This window comes from Ursus maritimus, unplaced genomic scaffold (genome assembly GCF_017311325.1).
Source record: "Ursus maritimus isolate PB19 unplaced genomic scaffold, ASM1731132v1 scaffold_35, whole genome shotgun sequence".
Classification (NCBI taxonomy): Eukaryota; Metazoa; Chordata; class Mammalia; order Carnivora; family Ursidae; genus Ursus; species Ursus maritimus.
The window spans coordinates 6,223,241-6,240,123 of NW_024426119.1; the positions used below are offsets into that span (position 1 = coordinate 6,223,241).

General features: G+C 49.3%; 1 protein-coding gene across 1 annotated transcript; it reads left to right on the top strand.

Annotated features, from left to right (window-relative positions):
* Positions 1-1,373: 1,373 nt before the first annotated feature.
* THBS1 (thrombospondin 1) lies at positions 1,374-16,385 on the top strand. Its single transcript, XM_008702260.2, has 21 exons — positions 1,374-1,482; positions 1,741-2,300; positions 3,200-3,275; positions 3,562-3,761; positions 3,870-3,992; positions 4,985-5,078; positions 6,455-6,628; positions 6,920-7,096; positions 7,424-7,597; positions 7,879-8,006; positions 8,119-8,271; positions 8,648-8,866; positions 9,332-9,439; positions 9,909-10,068; positions 10,222-10,340; positions 12,035-12,269; positions 12,635-12,862; positions 13,021-13,292; positions 13,717-13,814; positions 13,918-14,057; positions 14,331-16,385. Exons 1-21 carry the CDS (start codon positions 1,416-1,418, stop codon positions 14,336-14,338), a joined length of 3,513 nt encoding a protein of 1,170 aa, XP_008700482.2. The 5' UTR covers positions 1,374-1,415; the 3' UTR covers positions 14,339-16,385.
* Positions 16,386-16,883: the final 498 nt, after the last annotated feature.

Genomic DNA, 16,883 nt, shown 5'->3' on the forward strand with positions numbered 1-16,883 from the left:
GCAGAAAGTGTGCCCTGACGGGCAGCGGGAACGCGAGGTCCGTTCACCGCCCGGCTGGCCCACGCGACCCCGCACTCGGCCCTCTTAGGACTCGGGCGGAAGACGGGCGCGTGGTCCTACACCCCAGCGGGTGGATGGAGGAGGATCACCAAATAGCCCAGCCGGAACTTCTTTAACGACTGCTTCTCTCTGGGCCCCATTTACCCCGTTGGGCTCATTTGGTTTTCCAAACGGGCTCGGTCCCCAAGTGTCAGCCGTCGCCCAGGTATCCAAGGAGATGGGTTTTCCTGACAGCCCTCCTAAGGGTCAGGGGGCGGGGGGGGGCGGCTAAAGCCCCGTCCCGCTAGGGTTGCTCACACTGAGTCCTGGAGCCAAAGTGCTGAGCACGAGGGCGCCAAGGCTGCGTGGGCGGGCACCTATTTTTCAGAGACTTTCCACCGCTCTTCGCCCCGACCCCCGCCTCCCCCCCAGCCCTCCACTCTCTAGCTGGAAAGCAATGCGCCAGGCAGCGGGGGGCGGAGAGAGGAACCCAGACTGGCCCCCCCGCCCCCTGCCCGGCCGCCTCCCATTGGCCAGAAGAATCCCCAGGAATGTGAGCGCGCCTTTAAAAGCGCGCCGCTCCGCCGCCTCGCCAGCCACTGCCTCCGAGCCGGCAGCCGAGTCTCGGCTCCCGCGATCCCTGCCCGCGCAGCCTCCGACTCCGGCCGCCGCCTCCCCGGGCGCCCTGCCCGCCCCGCGCCTCTCCCGGACTCGGCGCCGCTCGCCGCGCCCTCGCCGCCGCCCCGGGCCGCTGCACCCGAGCGCACACAGGTAAGGAGCCCCCGGGCCGCCGCCGAGGACCGGTGCTGCCCGGTCAGCCTACCTTGAGCTCCGAGGCTTCAGCCCCTCGGGGACCCCGCAGCTCCTACTCCTCGCCTTCCCCCGCTGTCCCTCTAGTCGAAGGGCTCCAGAGCTATTCACTCTGGCCTTGGGGTTCACAGACCAACTCGTCAGGACTCCCCAATATTTTCTTTTATTCTCCAAGTGTTCCCCACACCTATCAGTCGTCTAGATGAGAGTCTCTACTTCCCCAAGTCTCTGCGCCCCCAGACTGCATCTCCTGGTCCTGCTGTTTACTCTCAACTTCCCAAGAAGTCCCCAGGTTGTTGGTCTTTGCCCCAGCGCCACCCCCCACCTTTAAAACCAGTCTCCGCCCCTCGACTCTTTTTCTTCCTGATGCCCTGTCCAAAGTAAATAGTGTCTACCCCCTCCCCGCGCCCCATTCCAGCAAATGTGGGGCCAAAGGGGGGATGCCCTAGGGCCCTGGCCCCAAGCCCAGCCTCCAGGTTGTGCCCACCCTCCCTGCTTGGCTGCCGCTGACCATGGGCTCTGTGTTTCCGGTTACAGGCTCTCTGCTGGGCACAAACAGCTCCACCATGGGGCTGGCCTGGGGACTCAGTGTCCTATTCCTGTTGCATGCGTGTGGTTCCAGCCGCATTCCAGGTGAGTCTACATGATACCTTTTGAGAGGGGAGGGAAGATGAGGTGCGGGGGTAACCCGAGTGTGCCTCCCTCCCATGCTCTGCTCTGCCAGCTGTTTCTCCCCAGAGCCCTGACTGAACATCAGCAGGCAGGTTCCCTCTGAGCATGGTGTTTATTCAGCTCTTTCCGTGGTTGCCCGGAGTTTTCGCCCTGTCCTTTCGTCCCCATCCCTGGCCTTAGCCTAGAAAGCTCACTGTGTGTCCTGCTCTTGTTGAACAGAGTCTGGGGGAGACAACAGCGTGTTCGACATCTTTGAACTCACCGGGGCTGCCCGTAAGGGCTCTGGGCGCCGACTGGTGAAGGGTCCTGACCCTTCCAGCCCAGCTTTCCGCATCGAGGATGCCAACCTGATTCCCCCTGTGCCTGATGACAAGTTCCAAGACCTAGTGGATGCCGTCCGGGCAGAGAAAGGCTTCCTTCTCTTGGCCTCCCTGAGGCAGATGAAGAAGACCCGAGGCACTCTGCTGGCCATAGAACGGAAAGACCACTCGGGCCAGGTCTTCAGTGTGGTCTCCAATGGCAAAGCGGGCACCCTGGACCTGAGCCTCACCGTGCAGGGGATGCAGCATGTGGTGTCGGTGGAGGAGGCGCTCCTGGCCACCGGCCAGTGGAAGAGCATCACCCTGTTCGTGCAGGAGGACCGGGCGCAGCTGTACATCGACTGTGAGAAGATGGAGAACGCAGAGCTGGATGTCCCCATCCAGAGCATCTTCACCAGGGACCTGGCCAGTGTGGCCAGACTCCGCGTTGCCAAAGGAGGGGTCAATGACCATTTCCAGGTGAGGCGTCTTCTCCGGTTCCCGGTCTGTGGGGTCGACTGCCCGGCAGCTGACCTGTCAGGGGGGCTAGAGCGGGAGAGCCTGCCTGTGGCCTAAAGCAGTGGTTCTCCGACCTCAGGGAGCATCAGAATCACCTGTAGGGCTTGTTAACGCACACACCGCTGCACCCTATTCCCAGAGTTTCAGATTCAGTGTGCCCGGGATGGGGCCTGATGATTTGCATTGCTAACAAATTCCAGGTGAAGCGTATGCTGGTGCTGGGGTTCTGGGGACCGCCGTTGGAAAGCCACTAACGGAAACAAGAAATGGTTTTCCTATAGCCACCTGTTCAAGTCTTAGATACTCCTTATGCTCTCCTCAAGAAAATAACTTCTTTCAAAGCATTCCACCAATCGTAATGTAGCTTGAAATGGATACTGTGAGCAGAATAAGTACCACGTGGCTATTTGATTACCCACGGGGGTGGAGCCAGTCTCAGGAGCTGGTCTCCGAAGGTGAAAATAGTGGTTATTCACTGCCGCAGCTTCTTCCTTGCTTAAACATCTAGGTTTTTGCAACTGTGGCTTTGAAACTCCCACATCTAACTCTTTGACACTGGAGAGTGTCATTATATCCTCTGTCCCTAGGATCCGATTCCATTTCCTGTGTACCCAAGTAGGCTGATAACGGATTTCTTTGTAAAGTACTGAAGACTTGGCAGGAGACCCAATTAAGATTGTGAAGTTGTTTGGCAGTTTACGTTGGTGTGTTATTTTGACATGGTGATCTTTAAAGAGAGCTCTTTCAAACTTCTAGAACCTCTATTGTGTGCTTTTCCTGGCATAAACCGTCTCCCCCACCCATTTCCCCCCCCACCCCCCCCCACCGCTCTACAAGTAACGTGTGTCCTCTGCCCCCAGGGGGTGCTGCAGAACGTGAGGTTTGTCTTCGGAACCACACCAGAAGCCATCCTCAGGAACAAAGGCTGCTCCAGCTGTGAGTACCCTTCTGTTCTGGGGGGCATATGAGGACATTCAGGGGATTCCACCCAGAACAAGCGGAGAAACCGGAAATGGTGGTCGTGCGTACATTACCCGGGTAACTTAGGAAGTATATGAAAGTGCCTCAAAGGGTGATGCACATATGGGCATCCCCTCCCCCTGTGTCCTTCACCCCAGGTTTAATGTCTCTCCAACTAGGAACTCCAGGGGCTGGCTGGTGAGAGCAGCTGTGTGAAGATCTTCCATTACTTTTCTCATGGTGTTCCTTTCTTTCTTGGCAGCGACCAATGTCCTTCTCACCCTGGACAACAATGTGGTAAACGGCTCCAGCCCTGCCATCCGCACTAACTACATTGGCCACAAGACGAAGGATCTGCAAGCCATCTGCGGCATCTCTTGTGACGAGCTGTCCAGCATGGTCCTGGAGTTGAGAGGCCTGCGCACCATTGTCACCACACTCCAGGACAGCATTCGCAAAGTGGTCAGTGGCCTCGGCTCCCAGCCCTTTAGCACGAGCACCTGAAGGTGTATCACAGATGACCCCCAAGGAAAATGAATATGACACTAATGACCTTTCTCCCCCTTTTAGACTGAAGAGAACAAAGAGTTGGCCATTGAGCTGAGGAGGCCTCCGCTCTGCTACCACAACGGAGTTCAGTACAGGAATAATGAGGAATGGACTGTTGATAGCTGCACGGAGTGCCGCTGTCAGGTGAGGGATCATTCCAGAACGAAATAGGAAGTGATGGCATGTGCTTGAAACCAGTCCCTAGGGAAATACCCAGATAGCCACACAAGCTCTTTCTATGCTCTATGGCCTGATACGAAAGCAGGGTTTTTTGTTTTTATTTATTTTTTCAAGATGCATTTGTGACCTCCATAAAACCTTAACTCTCAGAAAGTTTTTCAAAGTCTTCATTATACCCCAGGCCAAGTATCTAAAAGAACAAACCTGCTCAGACATTTGAGTAATTTACCTGCTTTCGTTCAAAGCCTAAGTGTTGAATGTCGGGTAAATAAAACCTGGCCGGAACATTCCTTTCATTTCTCCAACCCTGACTTGTATTCAGCAATGACATCGAGAGTCCCTTAACACAGCACTGATTGTTCCAATCACTTAGCCCGACACTGTGAGGACGCAACTGTCCACTTAGCTCAAATGGCACCCCCTGCAGGGTGTGTGTCGCTGGCTCCCCAAAGCCAGTGCCAGGCGACTTGGACGCTTCGCCTGATGCACTGAGCAAAGTCCGTTTAAATACAAATCCTGGATTGCTAGATTTGGGAGCTAACTTGATTTTCATTCTTCTCCAACATAATATAAAACCAGATCTACACGTGAAGGGGGGAAATGTTCACTGGTCTTGTCTCTATGCAGAGAAAATTGTAAAATTTCAAAGCCCTGGCTGAGTAAGGAGTTCATTTCAGACACCGATTAAAAGATTTGACTCAGATAATGGTGGTTCCCTTTGGATAAATTCTACATGCTGTCACTTCACTCAGTAGCAATTGAGAAAGAAGTCTCCAAAGCACTCAAGCTGTATCCACAGCATGGTCGCTGCAAACAAGACCGACAGATCGATTAAACTCCTTCCACCAGAGCAGTTACAGCTCTGACCGTGTTTCGTCTTGTAATGGAAACGTTACGGTATATAAACTTCTGCTTACAATATGCTTAGTAACCCATGTCTCCCTCTTGCCCTGCAGAACTCCGTTACCATCTGTAAGAAAGTGTCCTGCCCCATCATGCCCTGCTCCAACGCCACAGTCCCCGATGGAGAATGCTGCCCACGGTGTTGGCGTAAGTTCTTAGAGCTGCATGACCATTCTTGAGTGACAAAGTCCATTCTCCATATCCATGGGACAGCTGAAATGGGACACGGGAACCCCACCCCCATTTCCATTGTGTTTCCACTCCGTTTCCTGCTGTGGCATCTGGGTAACTGATGGCTTGGCTGTTCTATGGGCAATCATGATCTTGGCACAGCTTACTAATTTTGACTTGAGGCTGGGAGGAAAGGAGAGACGAATGTGTAGCAGTAATAGCTCTAAGTGGACTGCTTTTAGAATTTGACATTATGGCCTAGAGGGAAGAAAAATCTGCTCACCAGATAAGTTGACGGTCGGTAGTGCAAGCACTGAACTTAATTGGGCCTGGAGGTTGTATGCATTTTATCTGCAGGAGGAGTGGGCCTAAGAATAACAGTTTCAGTTTCGGGGCACTGGCAGAAATAAGGCACTATATTGTTCCGTGGCACCCTATCCCCGGGTGGGTGTTGCCCGTATAAATTAATCCCTTTGCCGAGACAACATTGAATGTAGTACACACAAGTCATAAAATGATTCAGCACAACGAAGATGAGAAATGAAGCAGGAAAGTAGCAGTCCTCCTCCAGCTCCACACACCCCTACCCCTACCCCCAAGTGGTCACAGCTCAGAATAAGCAGTCTCCTCCGGGGCCTGCGTTAGCGCTCGTGGTGCTGTGATGGTCATGGGCATATCTGCTTCTGTTCAGCTTTCACATCAGGTGTGGGCTGAAGGGAACAAAGCTAGCTGGAGACCAGCGGAGTCCTGACCTTGAATCAGGGATTGCTAGGAAAACTTCCAACTGTTGGCAAGAAGAACAAGTTCTTGGGCTTGTGTCTGATACAGCTTCATGTGATTGTAGTCCTGGGGCCCGAGCAGACGGTAAACAAGCCCATTCTCTTGTGCAAATGCGTACAGAGAAGGCCCCACATGCTAGGGTAAGAGGAGCCGCACACTGATTAACCTCATGACCGAGTTGGAGGCAGAGCCGACAGCAGCCAAGCCGCCTTCAAGCTCGTCTGCCAAACACATGGTCTATGGCTCCCCTGACAGCCCAAAGGGCCTCCTATGAGCTGCCTGCACATGGAGTACTCTTGGAAGCCTGAGACTGGAAATGCCCATCAAGCTATCTTAAGTCAGGAAAGGGAAACACACTCGAAATGCTGAGAAAGGCCCCGTGAAGAGGCCAACACATGCTGGGAGAGGGTGGGGCTGTACATGTAAGGACGTGGGATAGACCCTTTGGCTATTGGCCTAAGAAATACAGGGCTTTTCGCCCTCTGGCAAAGGAAGAAGGTCCCAAAGAGCATGAGCTACAGAATAGCTGGTCTTCACTGATCGCACACTAAACGAACCCGCTTCCTCTGCAGCCAGCGACTCTGCGGATGATGGCTGGTCCCCGTGGTCCGAGTGGACCTCCTGCTCTGCAACCTGTGGCAATGGAATCCAGCAGCGCGGTCGCTCCTGTGACAGTCTCAACAACCGATGCGAGGGCTCCTCCGTCCAGACGCGGACCTGCCACATTCAGGAATGCGATAAGAGATGTGAGCATCTTGGCCACTTAGCGATGGAGAGCACAGACTTGGCCCTGGCCTCATCTGGGCAGCATAGAGGTTAAGGGCACAGCTTCTCGACCACCTGCATCTGAACCCCAGTTCTGCTCCCCTGTGCACCACTTACCCTCCCTGAGGCTCCTTCCTCAACTGCACATTGCGGGGAATAATAGCTCTTGATAGGGTTATTTTGAGGATTTCATTTAGGTAATGCATTCAGAACGGTTAGCACAGAGCCTGACACCTGGTGAGCACCCTATAACCGGCAGCTTTGTATTTCAGTTAAACAGGATGGTGGCTGGAGCCACTGGTCCCCGTGGTCATCTTGTTCCGTGACCTGCGGCGATGGTGTGATCACAAGAATTCGACTCTGCAATTCTCCGAGCCCCCAGATGAACGGGAAACCATGTGAAGGCGAAGCCCGCGAGACCAAAGCCTGCAAGAAAGACGCCTGCCCCAGTAAGTGAGCGCGTACAACATGGCTGAGGGCTGAGCAGCAGCTCTGCGCGGCTGGACGCCTGGCGTCTGTGGCCTCTAGTCCTGTGGGTCATGGAGGGGGGAAAGGTTACTTCCTAGGCAACAAGTAGAAGCCAAGTCCTACATGCTCAGCAGCTTCTTTTAATAAAAAACAGAAAGAAAACCATTTTAAACTCTCTCTTCCCGAACCTTCTCTCCACGTGTCAGATGAGCAGAAGTTTTCTTGAACAGATCTAGGGGAGTCTTCTCTGACAGGGGAGGTGTTTGACAGTTGACCTCAACTTGGGCCTGTGCTTCACTTCCTTGCAGTCAACGGAGGCTGGGGTCCCTGGTCGCTGTGGGACCTCTGCTCTGTCACCTGCGGAGGAGGGGTGCAGAGACGTAGCCGGCTCTGCAACAACCCCACACCCCAGTTTGGAGGCAAGGACTGTGTCGGTGACGCGACAGAAAAACAGATCTGCAACAAGCAGGACTGTCCAATTGGTGAGTCATGCAGCCCAGGATAAGAGCACCCTTGGGAGTTTGGGTTTCTTTGTCGTTTCATTGAAATCCACGGTCAGCATTCAAGGGCGGGGGAGGGGGGCTGGTTCTGGCTTTGAACGGTCCTGCGTGTTTGGACTATATTGTCCATCTGGCATTTCCGAGTAATCTCAACACGTGAATGGTTACACATACCCTACACTGTTAAACGCTTCATTGTTCTGTGACGAGTGGGCCAACAATAACCGCTTAGACCAACCGTTTGCCTGTCTCCCTGATCTCAGACGGATGCCTGTCCAATCCCTGCTTTGCTGGGGTCAAGTGTACGAGTTACGCAGATGGCAGCTGGAAATGCGGTGCCTGTCCCCCGGGCTACAGCGGAAACGGCGTCCAGTGCGAAGACGTGGATGAGGTGAGGAAGGGCTGGCCGCATCACTACGTCTCGGGAGGCGGCTCAGCGTGCCCCAGCCCCTTCCCAGGGCGGCGTTACCGACACAAGAGGCTCACTGTCGTTCCTCCCACAGTGCAAAGAAGTACCCGACGCCTGCTTCAACCACAACGGCGAGCACAGGTGTGAGAACACCGACCCCGGCTACAACTGCCTGCCCTGCCCGCCTCGCTTCACGGGCCCGCAGCCCTTCGGCCGGGGTGTGGACTACGCCACTGCCAACAAACAGGTAGACGAGACTAGACTCCCACACCGGAGTCGGGGGGGAGGGGCGGGGGGTGACTGAAACAGCCAGCAAAGGGAGGCCTGTCCTTTCACAGCCTTCCCGCAAGACGGGAAGAGGGCTGAGCATACAGCCTAGGGTTTAGAAACAGGGCAAGACAGTCCATTGAAAATGCAGCAGGGGGAGAAATTGCCCATGACAATAGAAACTGCAGCTCTGGACTCAGTGGTGAGCTGATGGCCTTGTAAAGCCACAGGGGCAGACACGGGAGGGACAGAGGTAACCCACACTCCTCCTCATGGAGCCTCCGTCTCCATGGAGAGGAGAGGGACACAGGGACTCTGGAAGGCTCTGCATTCACTTCGGGACGCTGTGCCCGCAGGTGTGCAAGCCGCGCAACCCCTGCACGGACGGGACGCACGACTGCAACAAGAACGCCAAGTGCAGCTACCTGGGCCACTACAGCGACCCCATGTACCGCTGCGAGTGCAAGCCCGGCTACGCGGGCAACGGCATCATCTGCGGGGAGGACACAGACCTGGATGGATGGCCCAACGAGGACCTGGTGTGCGTGGCCAATGCCACCTACCACTGCAAAAAGGTAGGGCCCGCCTCCCTCGCGTGCCTCCCGAAAGCAAGCACGTCGCCCTGAGCAATTTTTAATGCTTCAAGTTTGAACATGAAAGTTGACAGATGAATTCACACAAAGGCAGAATGGCACAAAGCCTTCACATTAAACCCCCTGGAGCCACAGACATGAGGAGGGCCCTTTTGGCTGGTGCGCTCCAGAGCGGGTTCTTTTCCCCTGGAAAATGCTCGCGACTCTCCCAAATACCGCAGGGTAGGACTGGTGCCCCCAGGGTGTATGAAGCACAGGGCATTTATAAAAAGACCCATCCCCCCCAAAAAAAATGCTTAGTTTCTTGTCTTCCCATGAGAAATGACAAGATGCTGTCAGGGAGCACAGCATTTCTGGTCCGTGTGCGGCGTCCGGGGCCCCTGCCCCGGGCTCGGGCTGAATGAGGGGCACAGAAACAGACCCATCATATGCATTCTCTCTTCCCAGGATAACTGTCCCAACCTGCCAAACTCCGGGCAGGAGGACTACGACAAGGATGGAATCGGCGACGCCTGTGATGACGACGATGACAACGATAAAATCCCGGACGACAGGGTAAGGATGTGGTCCAGGCCTCCTCCATTCCCCTTCTCCACGTAGCAGCAGCCTGCGAGACTCCCACACAGTCACTCGGTGCAGCTTGAACACTTAGATGTTGCCAAGAGAGGGCTTAAAATGAGGGTTTTGGGTTTTCATCCCCACCTTCCCTCCCCCCAGTTTAGCAAGAAATGACAATGTATAAACAAATGACAGCTCCTCAGAGTTGTTTCACTTTCTTATCTAAATTGCAGTAAAATTTATATCGGTTATACTGAGAACTGGGGCGGTGTCCTTATATTTACATTGCACTGACCTGTAACCCACAGGAATCCATTTTTCATTCATTAGGCCCTGGCTTTATAACTTCTGCAGTGAGGACTAAGTAGAAGACGTCACAGACGGTTGCAGTTGTATGTAATGCAGACGGCTGCAGGCCTGAGCTGGTTGCACGGACAGTGTTGTACAACGCTCCGTTCTTTTGCAGGACAACTGCCCATTCCATTACAACCCAGCCCAGTATGACTACGACCGAGATGATGTGGGAGACCGCTGTGACAACTGCCCCTACAACCACAACCCCGATCAGGCTGACACGGACAACAACGGGGAAGGAGACGCCTGCGCCGCAGACATCGATGGGGACGGTAAGGCGCCCCTGACTGCGGCAGGCCTGTAGGCAGTAGTGACCACACTCAGCTCTCACCTTAGTTCTCTCCAGCCCTGGCTCTGCGTGTGTGGTTTATTGAAACCCCAGACGCTGGAGATTCCAACCCTGACTGGTCACCTGTTCCCTGTAGGTATCCTCAATGAACGAGACAACTGCCAATATGTCTACAACGTGGACCAGAGGGACACAGATATGGATGGGGTTGGAGATCAGTGTGACAACTGCCCCCTGGAACACAATCCAGATCAGGTAGGTGGACCCCATCGAGAATCTTCCAGGAGAGTGCTGGAATAGATTTTGCTAGGCCTCTAACTCCGGTTTTTTTGTTTTAAGAGTTCAAACTCTTTCATGACCATGGCTCTCAGCAGTCTCAAAGCCAATTCCTAGATTTTCATGAGAATGCCATCTCTGAGAGCTCCTTGCAAGAGGACATCCCATAGATCCTTACTGTGACAACCTCGTCTGTCAGGTCTTACCTACTCCGTGTGATCTACCAAATTACGCAAAGCAGAGATCTGAGAACTCTAGTAAAACCAATCATTTCTAAGACTAACCGTTTTCACGGCTAACGCTATAACCTGGCTGTAAGAAAACCTCAACCTAAAAATACTTCCAAAACTAGAGAAATTCCTGTTTGTCGTTCTCAAAATTATTTGGCATTGCAAACACATCGGTTTGTTCTCTGTGTGACGGAGTACTACAAGTAGACCTTAAACAGGGTGCATGTTTTTCTTGCGTCTCATTGGCCTTCGTATTCTAGGAATCTAAGTTAAGGCAGGTCTTTTTAAAAAATGCTTTGCTGTAGAAACTTGGAAATAAGCTTTTTAAAAATGGAAATTTTGTAAGATCACAGAAATGATAAATCCAGCTTTTTCCTCCTAACACTTGTTAGGAGGTCCTGGAAAACAAAAAGCAACAGGATAAACAGCCGTGGACTATAACAAAGTAAAGTAGAAGGCTCTGGGGTAGCTCTGCTGAGCAAACGGCATTGAGGGTCCTCTGTTTTGAGTTTGGGTCTTACCATAAACTTGTTTAATATCATTTAATCTCCCTGGGAGAGTTTTTCATTCCTCAGATTATAATATTTATATCAGTTCAGGCATTATGTAAATCTTACTCGCAAGCAAAATTCCAGTCTCTGTATAAATCACCCCTGAGCATCCCATGCACACTGAATATGAAATTACGGAGATATACAGTTTTGAAGAGACTTAAAGTTTGACTTTACCTGAACCAACAAATGAGAACCCTCATAGACTAGATGTATAAAACCAAATATAGAAAAAAAAATTTAAATAAAAATCCTTAGTCCCCACCATACACATTACCCGGTATTAACCAAAAGCAGTGCCATGTTTCCATGATTTAATGACCTAGAGTAGAAATGGACATGTCTACAATTTTATAATTGAAACCTTCAATGGAAAATAAGAATGACCCAAAGAATTTCATTTAATGTTGAGAAATAAGCAGTTAATAGATTGAAATCTTAATGTTTTGATCCATTAAAGTGAGGCACCTTCGTCATTAATTTTATTCAGAAAGTTTTATATTTAAAAACTCTGAATAGCTTTTAAAATTCATATTAAAACAAGGATCAAGAAAATTTAAGATTTTACTTACTTGAGCAGGGGGGCAGAAGGAAGAGGGAGAGGAAAAGGAAAAGAATCCCAAGCAGACTCCACAGTAATTATGGAATCCGACACGGGGCTTGATCCGAGCCCCCTGAGATCATGACCTGAGCTGAAATCAAGAGCCAGATGCTTAACGGACTGAGCCCCTGAGCTGCCCCAAGGATCAAGAGAATTTTACTACTCCTCTCTTTTGGCAATAGTTTATAGACCCGAAACCCCACTGGCCATATCAAACACGGGAGAATCTTGCATAAGTCATCTTTAACATTAACGACTTACACTTCAGTTTACTCTCCCTTTCTCTTTCAGCTCGACTCTGACTCAGACCGCATTGGAGACACGTGTGACAACAATCAGGATATTGATGAAGACGGCCACCAGAACAACCTGGACAACTGTCCCTATGTGCCCAATGCCAACCAGGCTGACCATGACAAAGATGGCAAGGGAGATGCCTGTGACCATGATGATGACAATGACGGCATTCCTGATGACAGGGACAACTGCCGACTCGTGCCCAACCCTGACCAGAAGGATTCTGATGGTGAGTCAGGGGAGCCCCTTTAAGAGACTGACACCATGCGTCTCTGGATTGAGAAAATAAAAGCAAAACTAAGTGCATTTGAGAGGATGAAGAGATAAGATGCCAACTTAAACAAGATAGTGCATTTCTGATACTAGTAATGTTTCAGAATTTCACTGAATATTATATATTTCACTATATATAATAGAATATAATATACATAATATATGAAATATATATTATATATTATAATGATATATATAATTCATATATTCCTATATTTCCTATAATAAATATATATATTTCATATTATATTATATATATTTCACTATATATTATAATAGAATATATTATAATGTAATATAATCTTGCCTTTTTGACCTTAGGTGATGGTCGAGGTGATGCCTGCAAAGACGATTTTGACCATGACAATGTGCCAGACATTGATGACATCTGTCCTGAAAACATTGATATCAGCGAGACTGATTTCCGCCGATTCCAGATGATTCCTCTAGATCCCAAAGGGACATCCCAGAATGACCCTAACTGGGTCGTACGCCATCAGGGTAAAGAACTCGTCCAGACCGTCAACTGTGATCCTGGACTTGCTGTAGGTGAGTAGTGAGTTCGCCACACCAGAGGCTAGCACACACAGGGGAAAGAAGCAAATGTAAAATCTGGCACTTACGTGTATCCCTGAGCATGTCTGGGAATGTAGCAGAAGCTTCTGAGGGCTTCAGCTTTTAACCTCGGTCTGGCCCCCTTCTCCTAGGTTACGATGAGTTTAATGCCGTGGACTTCAGTGGCACCTTCTTCATCAACACGGAAAGGGATGACGACTATGCTGGATTTGTGTTCGGCTACCAGTCTAGCAGCCGCTTTTATGTTGTTATGTGGAAGCAAGTCACCCAATCCTACTGGGACACCAACCCCACTAGGGCTCAGGGATACTCAGGCCTTTCTGTGAAAGTTGTGAACTCAACCACCGGGCCAGGCGAGCACCTGCGGAATGCCCTGTGGCACACGGGAAACACCCCTGGCCAGGTAAGAACAAGGCTCTGAAGAAGGGAGAGTGGATGGGTGCTTGCCTAGCACTCGGGGTGCTGTGCTTTGGCCAACACTTCCAATGTGGGGGGCGGCGGGTCCTTAGATACCACGTTCCCAGCACCGTCAACTGCAGCATTAAGCTCTGCCTTGTAAAAACTAATAGTGTCTGAGAAGGGAGCTCGCTGTAACTTAAGAGTTACCTTCAAATCCAAAGACCTTTCCAGCCTCTTCAAACAAAACTTTCCCTCTCTTTCTGCATTATACAGACATTCAAGGGGGCACATCAAATGAAAGGCCTTGGAAAAATCCAACATGGCAGCCCTCTAATTTAGGTCCACTTGGTACCTTTCATATACTGTTTCTTATAGAACAAAACTAAGTCTTGATGGAGCCGTGTTTCACCCTTTTTCTTTTCCTTCAGGTTCGTACTCTGTGGCATGACCCTCGTCACATAGGTTGGAAAGATTTCACTGCCTACAGATGGCGTCTCAGCCACCGGCCCAAGACGGGTTTCATTAGGTAAAGATTGTGCTGACGATGTTTGACTTAGTCACACTAATGGGGAAGCAGGAAGAGACCAAAAAGTAGGGGTGTCACTCACGAGATTTTCTTTTTCCTGCAGAGTGGTGATGTACGAAGGGAAGAAAATCATGGCTGACTCAGGACCCATCTATGACAAAACCTATGCTGGTGGTAGGCTAGGGTTGTTTGTCTTCTCGCAAGAAATGGTGTTCTTCTCCGACCTGAAATACGAATGCAGAGGTAGGAGCAACATTACTGCAAATGCAGTTGACATCTCTAAGTCAGACTAATAGCAAGAGTGCCAATTCTGGAAGCATCTGTTTAAAAGACTGTTTTAGAGACAGGGTTATTGATACTTTGCTGTGGAAGACCCTAAGAACAAGGCCTATGAACTGTGGCCAATCTTAAATTATGCTTTGGTTACTATAAAAGTAGAGCTCTAAGGCTAATTTATTAACTGATAAAGCTAGTACCTTCAGGAATTAATTGGCTTGTATATTTGTGTGTTAACAGATTCCTAATCATCAGACTTGATCAAAAGACTGATCCTAACCAATGCTGGTGTTGCACCTTCTGGAACCACGGGCTTCAGAAAACCCCCAAGATCCCTCCTCCCTGCCTTTTCTCTGCTTGCATATCATTGTGGACTCCTAGAATATGGGACTTGCCTCGAGAAAATGCCATTTTCCCAATGAGACTCAGCATGCAGCCTCTGAATGCGAAGAGAATCGCCCAAGAACAAAAACAATCACATTGGTTTGCTTTTCAAAAAGTAAAAGCCCCCACATGCTTCAGCTGGCAGGTGGCCGCTCCACTCTGTTCCTGTCAGAGTAGAGTGCTATGGGGAAGCCATCTTGGAGCAGTGGACTCCAAAGCATTTCCAGGCTTGTGAGAGAAGGGAGGACTCACTAGAATTGGCAAACCACCACCCTTGACAGACTCCCTCGGAACTAGGGGGAGCAGGGGACAAAGCCCTAAGGGGAGGGCGTGTCCCCAAGAGATGATTGTATGAAGAAAAGATGGAGGAGCTGTTACATGTTCGGTACTAAATCATTTTCAGGGGATTGGAAGACTCTTGCTGGATTTCATGATGCTGACCAGTGTTAGCTGATTAACCCGCGTACATAGGCTCTTACATAGAAGCAGGGAAGGGAGGGAGAGACTGGCTTCTGGACTTCCTCCCGGATCCCCATCCCTTACCTCTCACCCGTAGTGAGCGCACTAGGGAGTGAGAATGAAGCGGGTGGAAGGCGATGCTGGCTGCCCCGCCTGCTCGCCACGAAATTGTTGGTTTTATTCCACACGTAGCTTGTGCAGATGCAGCAGGAAGATCAGAAAACCTACCATCTCCGTGTGCACCAGGCTGCCTCCCAAGGGATGGGCAGCCGTGCTCGTATATTTATGGTTAGAAAGGCACAAAATTATCAACTAAAACATTCCTTGTCTCTCTTTTTCCTGAATATCATGGAGTTTTCCAACTCTTTTAGACTAGGGTTTTGTTTTGTTTTTTTACAAACACTTTACAATATAAAATATTTATTTTTTACTTACTCTGGAGGATCTGTCTGAAAGACTATTCATGGAACAGGAAGAAGCATAAGGACTATCCGTATCAGCTTTGTTAGGAGTCTTCATGACTGTAAGATTGTAAATACAGATTATTTATTAACTCTGTTCTACCTGGAATCTAGGTTTCATATGGAAAGTGTCTGACAGCAGGTAGTGGGGACTGAGCAACAAATCTCTCAAGAACGGCACGAGGAACAGCAGAGCGAGCCGCCCCTCACTTTGTGCTCAGAGTGAATGATTTGGGATCTTTTTTTATCTTTTCAAGTGGAATTGTCCATTTGCTAGTGTCTTTAAGTCTCGAAGCCATGAGGCCTTTCAAACTGTTGTACCCCATCCCTTGTGCCTATTTCCAGGGAGAAGAAAAGCATCTACACTTTGTTTTTCCAAAAGAGAAAAAAAAAATAACAAAGGTGAAACTTATATACAAATATTACCTCATTTGTTGTGTGACTGAGTAAAGAATTTTTGGATCAAGCAGAAAGAGTTTAAGTGTCTTACAAACTTAAAGCTACTGTAGTACCTTAAAAAAAAAAAGTCAATGTTGTACATAGTATAAAAACTCTTTGCAGAAAAGTATTCCCAATAAGGAAATAGCATGGAAATGTTAAATACATTTTCTGAAAGTTATGTTTTTTTTTCTATCTTATATACCATTGCTTTATTTTTATAAATTATTTTCTCATTGCCCTTGGAATAGATCTCAGATTGTGTAGATATGCTATTTAAATAATTTATCAGGAAATACTGCCTGTAGAGTTAGTATTTCTATTTTTATAAAATGTTTGCACACTGAACTGAAGAATTGTTGGGGTTTTTGTTTTGTTTTTGATTTGTTTTTCGCTTGTTACCCCCCCCCATTTTTACTATTTGCCAATACCTTTTTCTAGGAATGTGCTTTTTTTGTACACATTTTTATCCATTTTACATTCTACAGCAGTGTAAGTTGTATATTACTGTTTCTTATGTACAAGGAACAACAATAAATCATACGGAAATTTATATTTATACTTACTGTATCCATGTTTATTTGTTCTCTGCTGGCTTTGTTATGAGGTATGGGTAAATTCCATTCCTAAACAAGACCGCATACACAAGAACGCATTACAGTAAATATTAGTAACATTCCCAGTTCCTATATAATCAAAGATTGACTTACTTAGGAAACACATTTGCTGGATTTGTAGAATAAGAACAAAACACGAGCCTACCATCTCCAACATAGGAAAGAGCGGGCACCTGGGTGGCTCGGTCAGCGAAGCATCTGACTCTTGATCTCGGCTCTGGTCTTGATCTCAGGGTCCTGGGTTCAAGTCCCAAAAAATCTTAGAAAGAAATGGCTCTTAAGATGGGGGCCCCAACAGGATCTAATTTTGTATTTTACTAAGGTAATGAGATGTCCCATATTGAATCCTTCTCAAAGTACAGTCCTGTTTCCACGAAGAACTGTAAATATGGGAAAAACACAGTAAAGTGCACACAATTCTCACAGCTCCATTT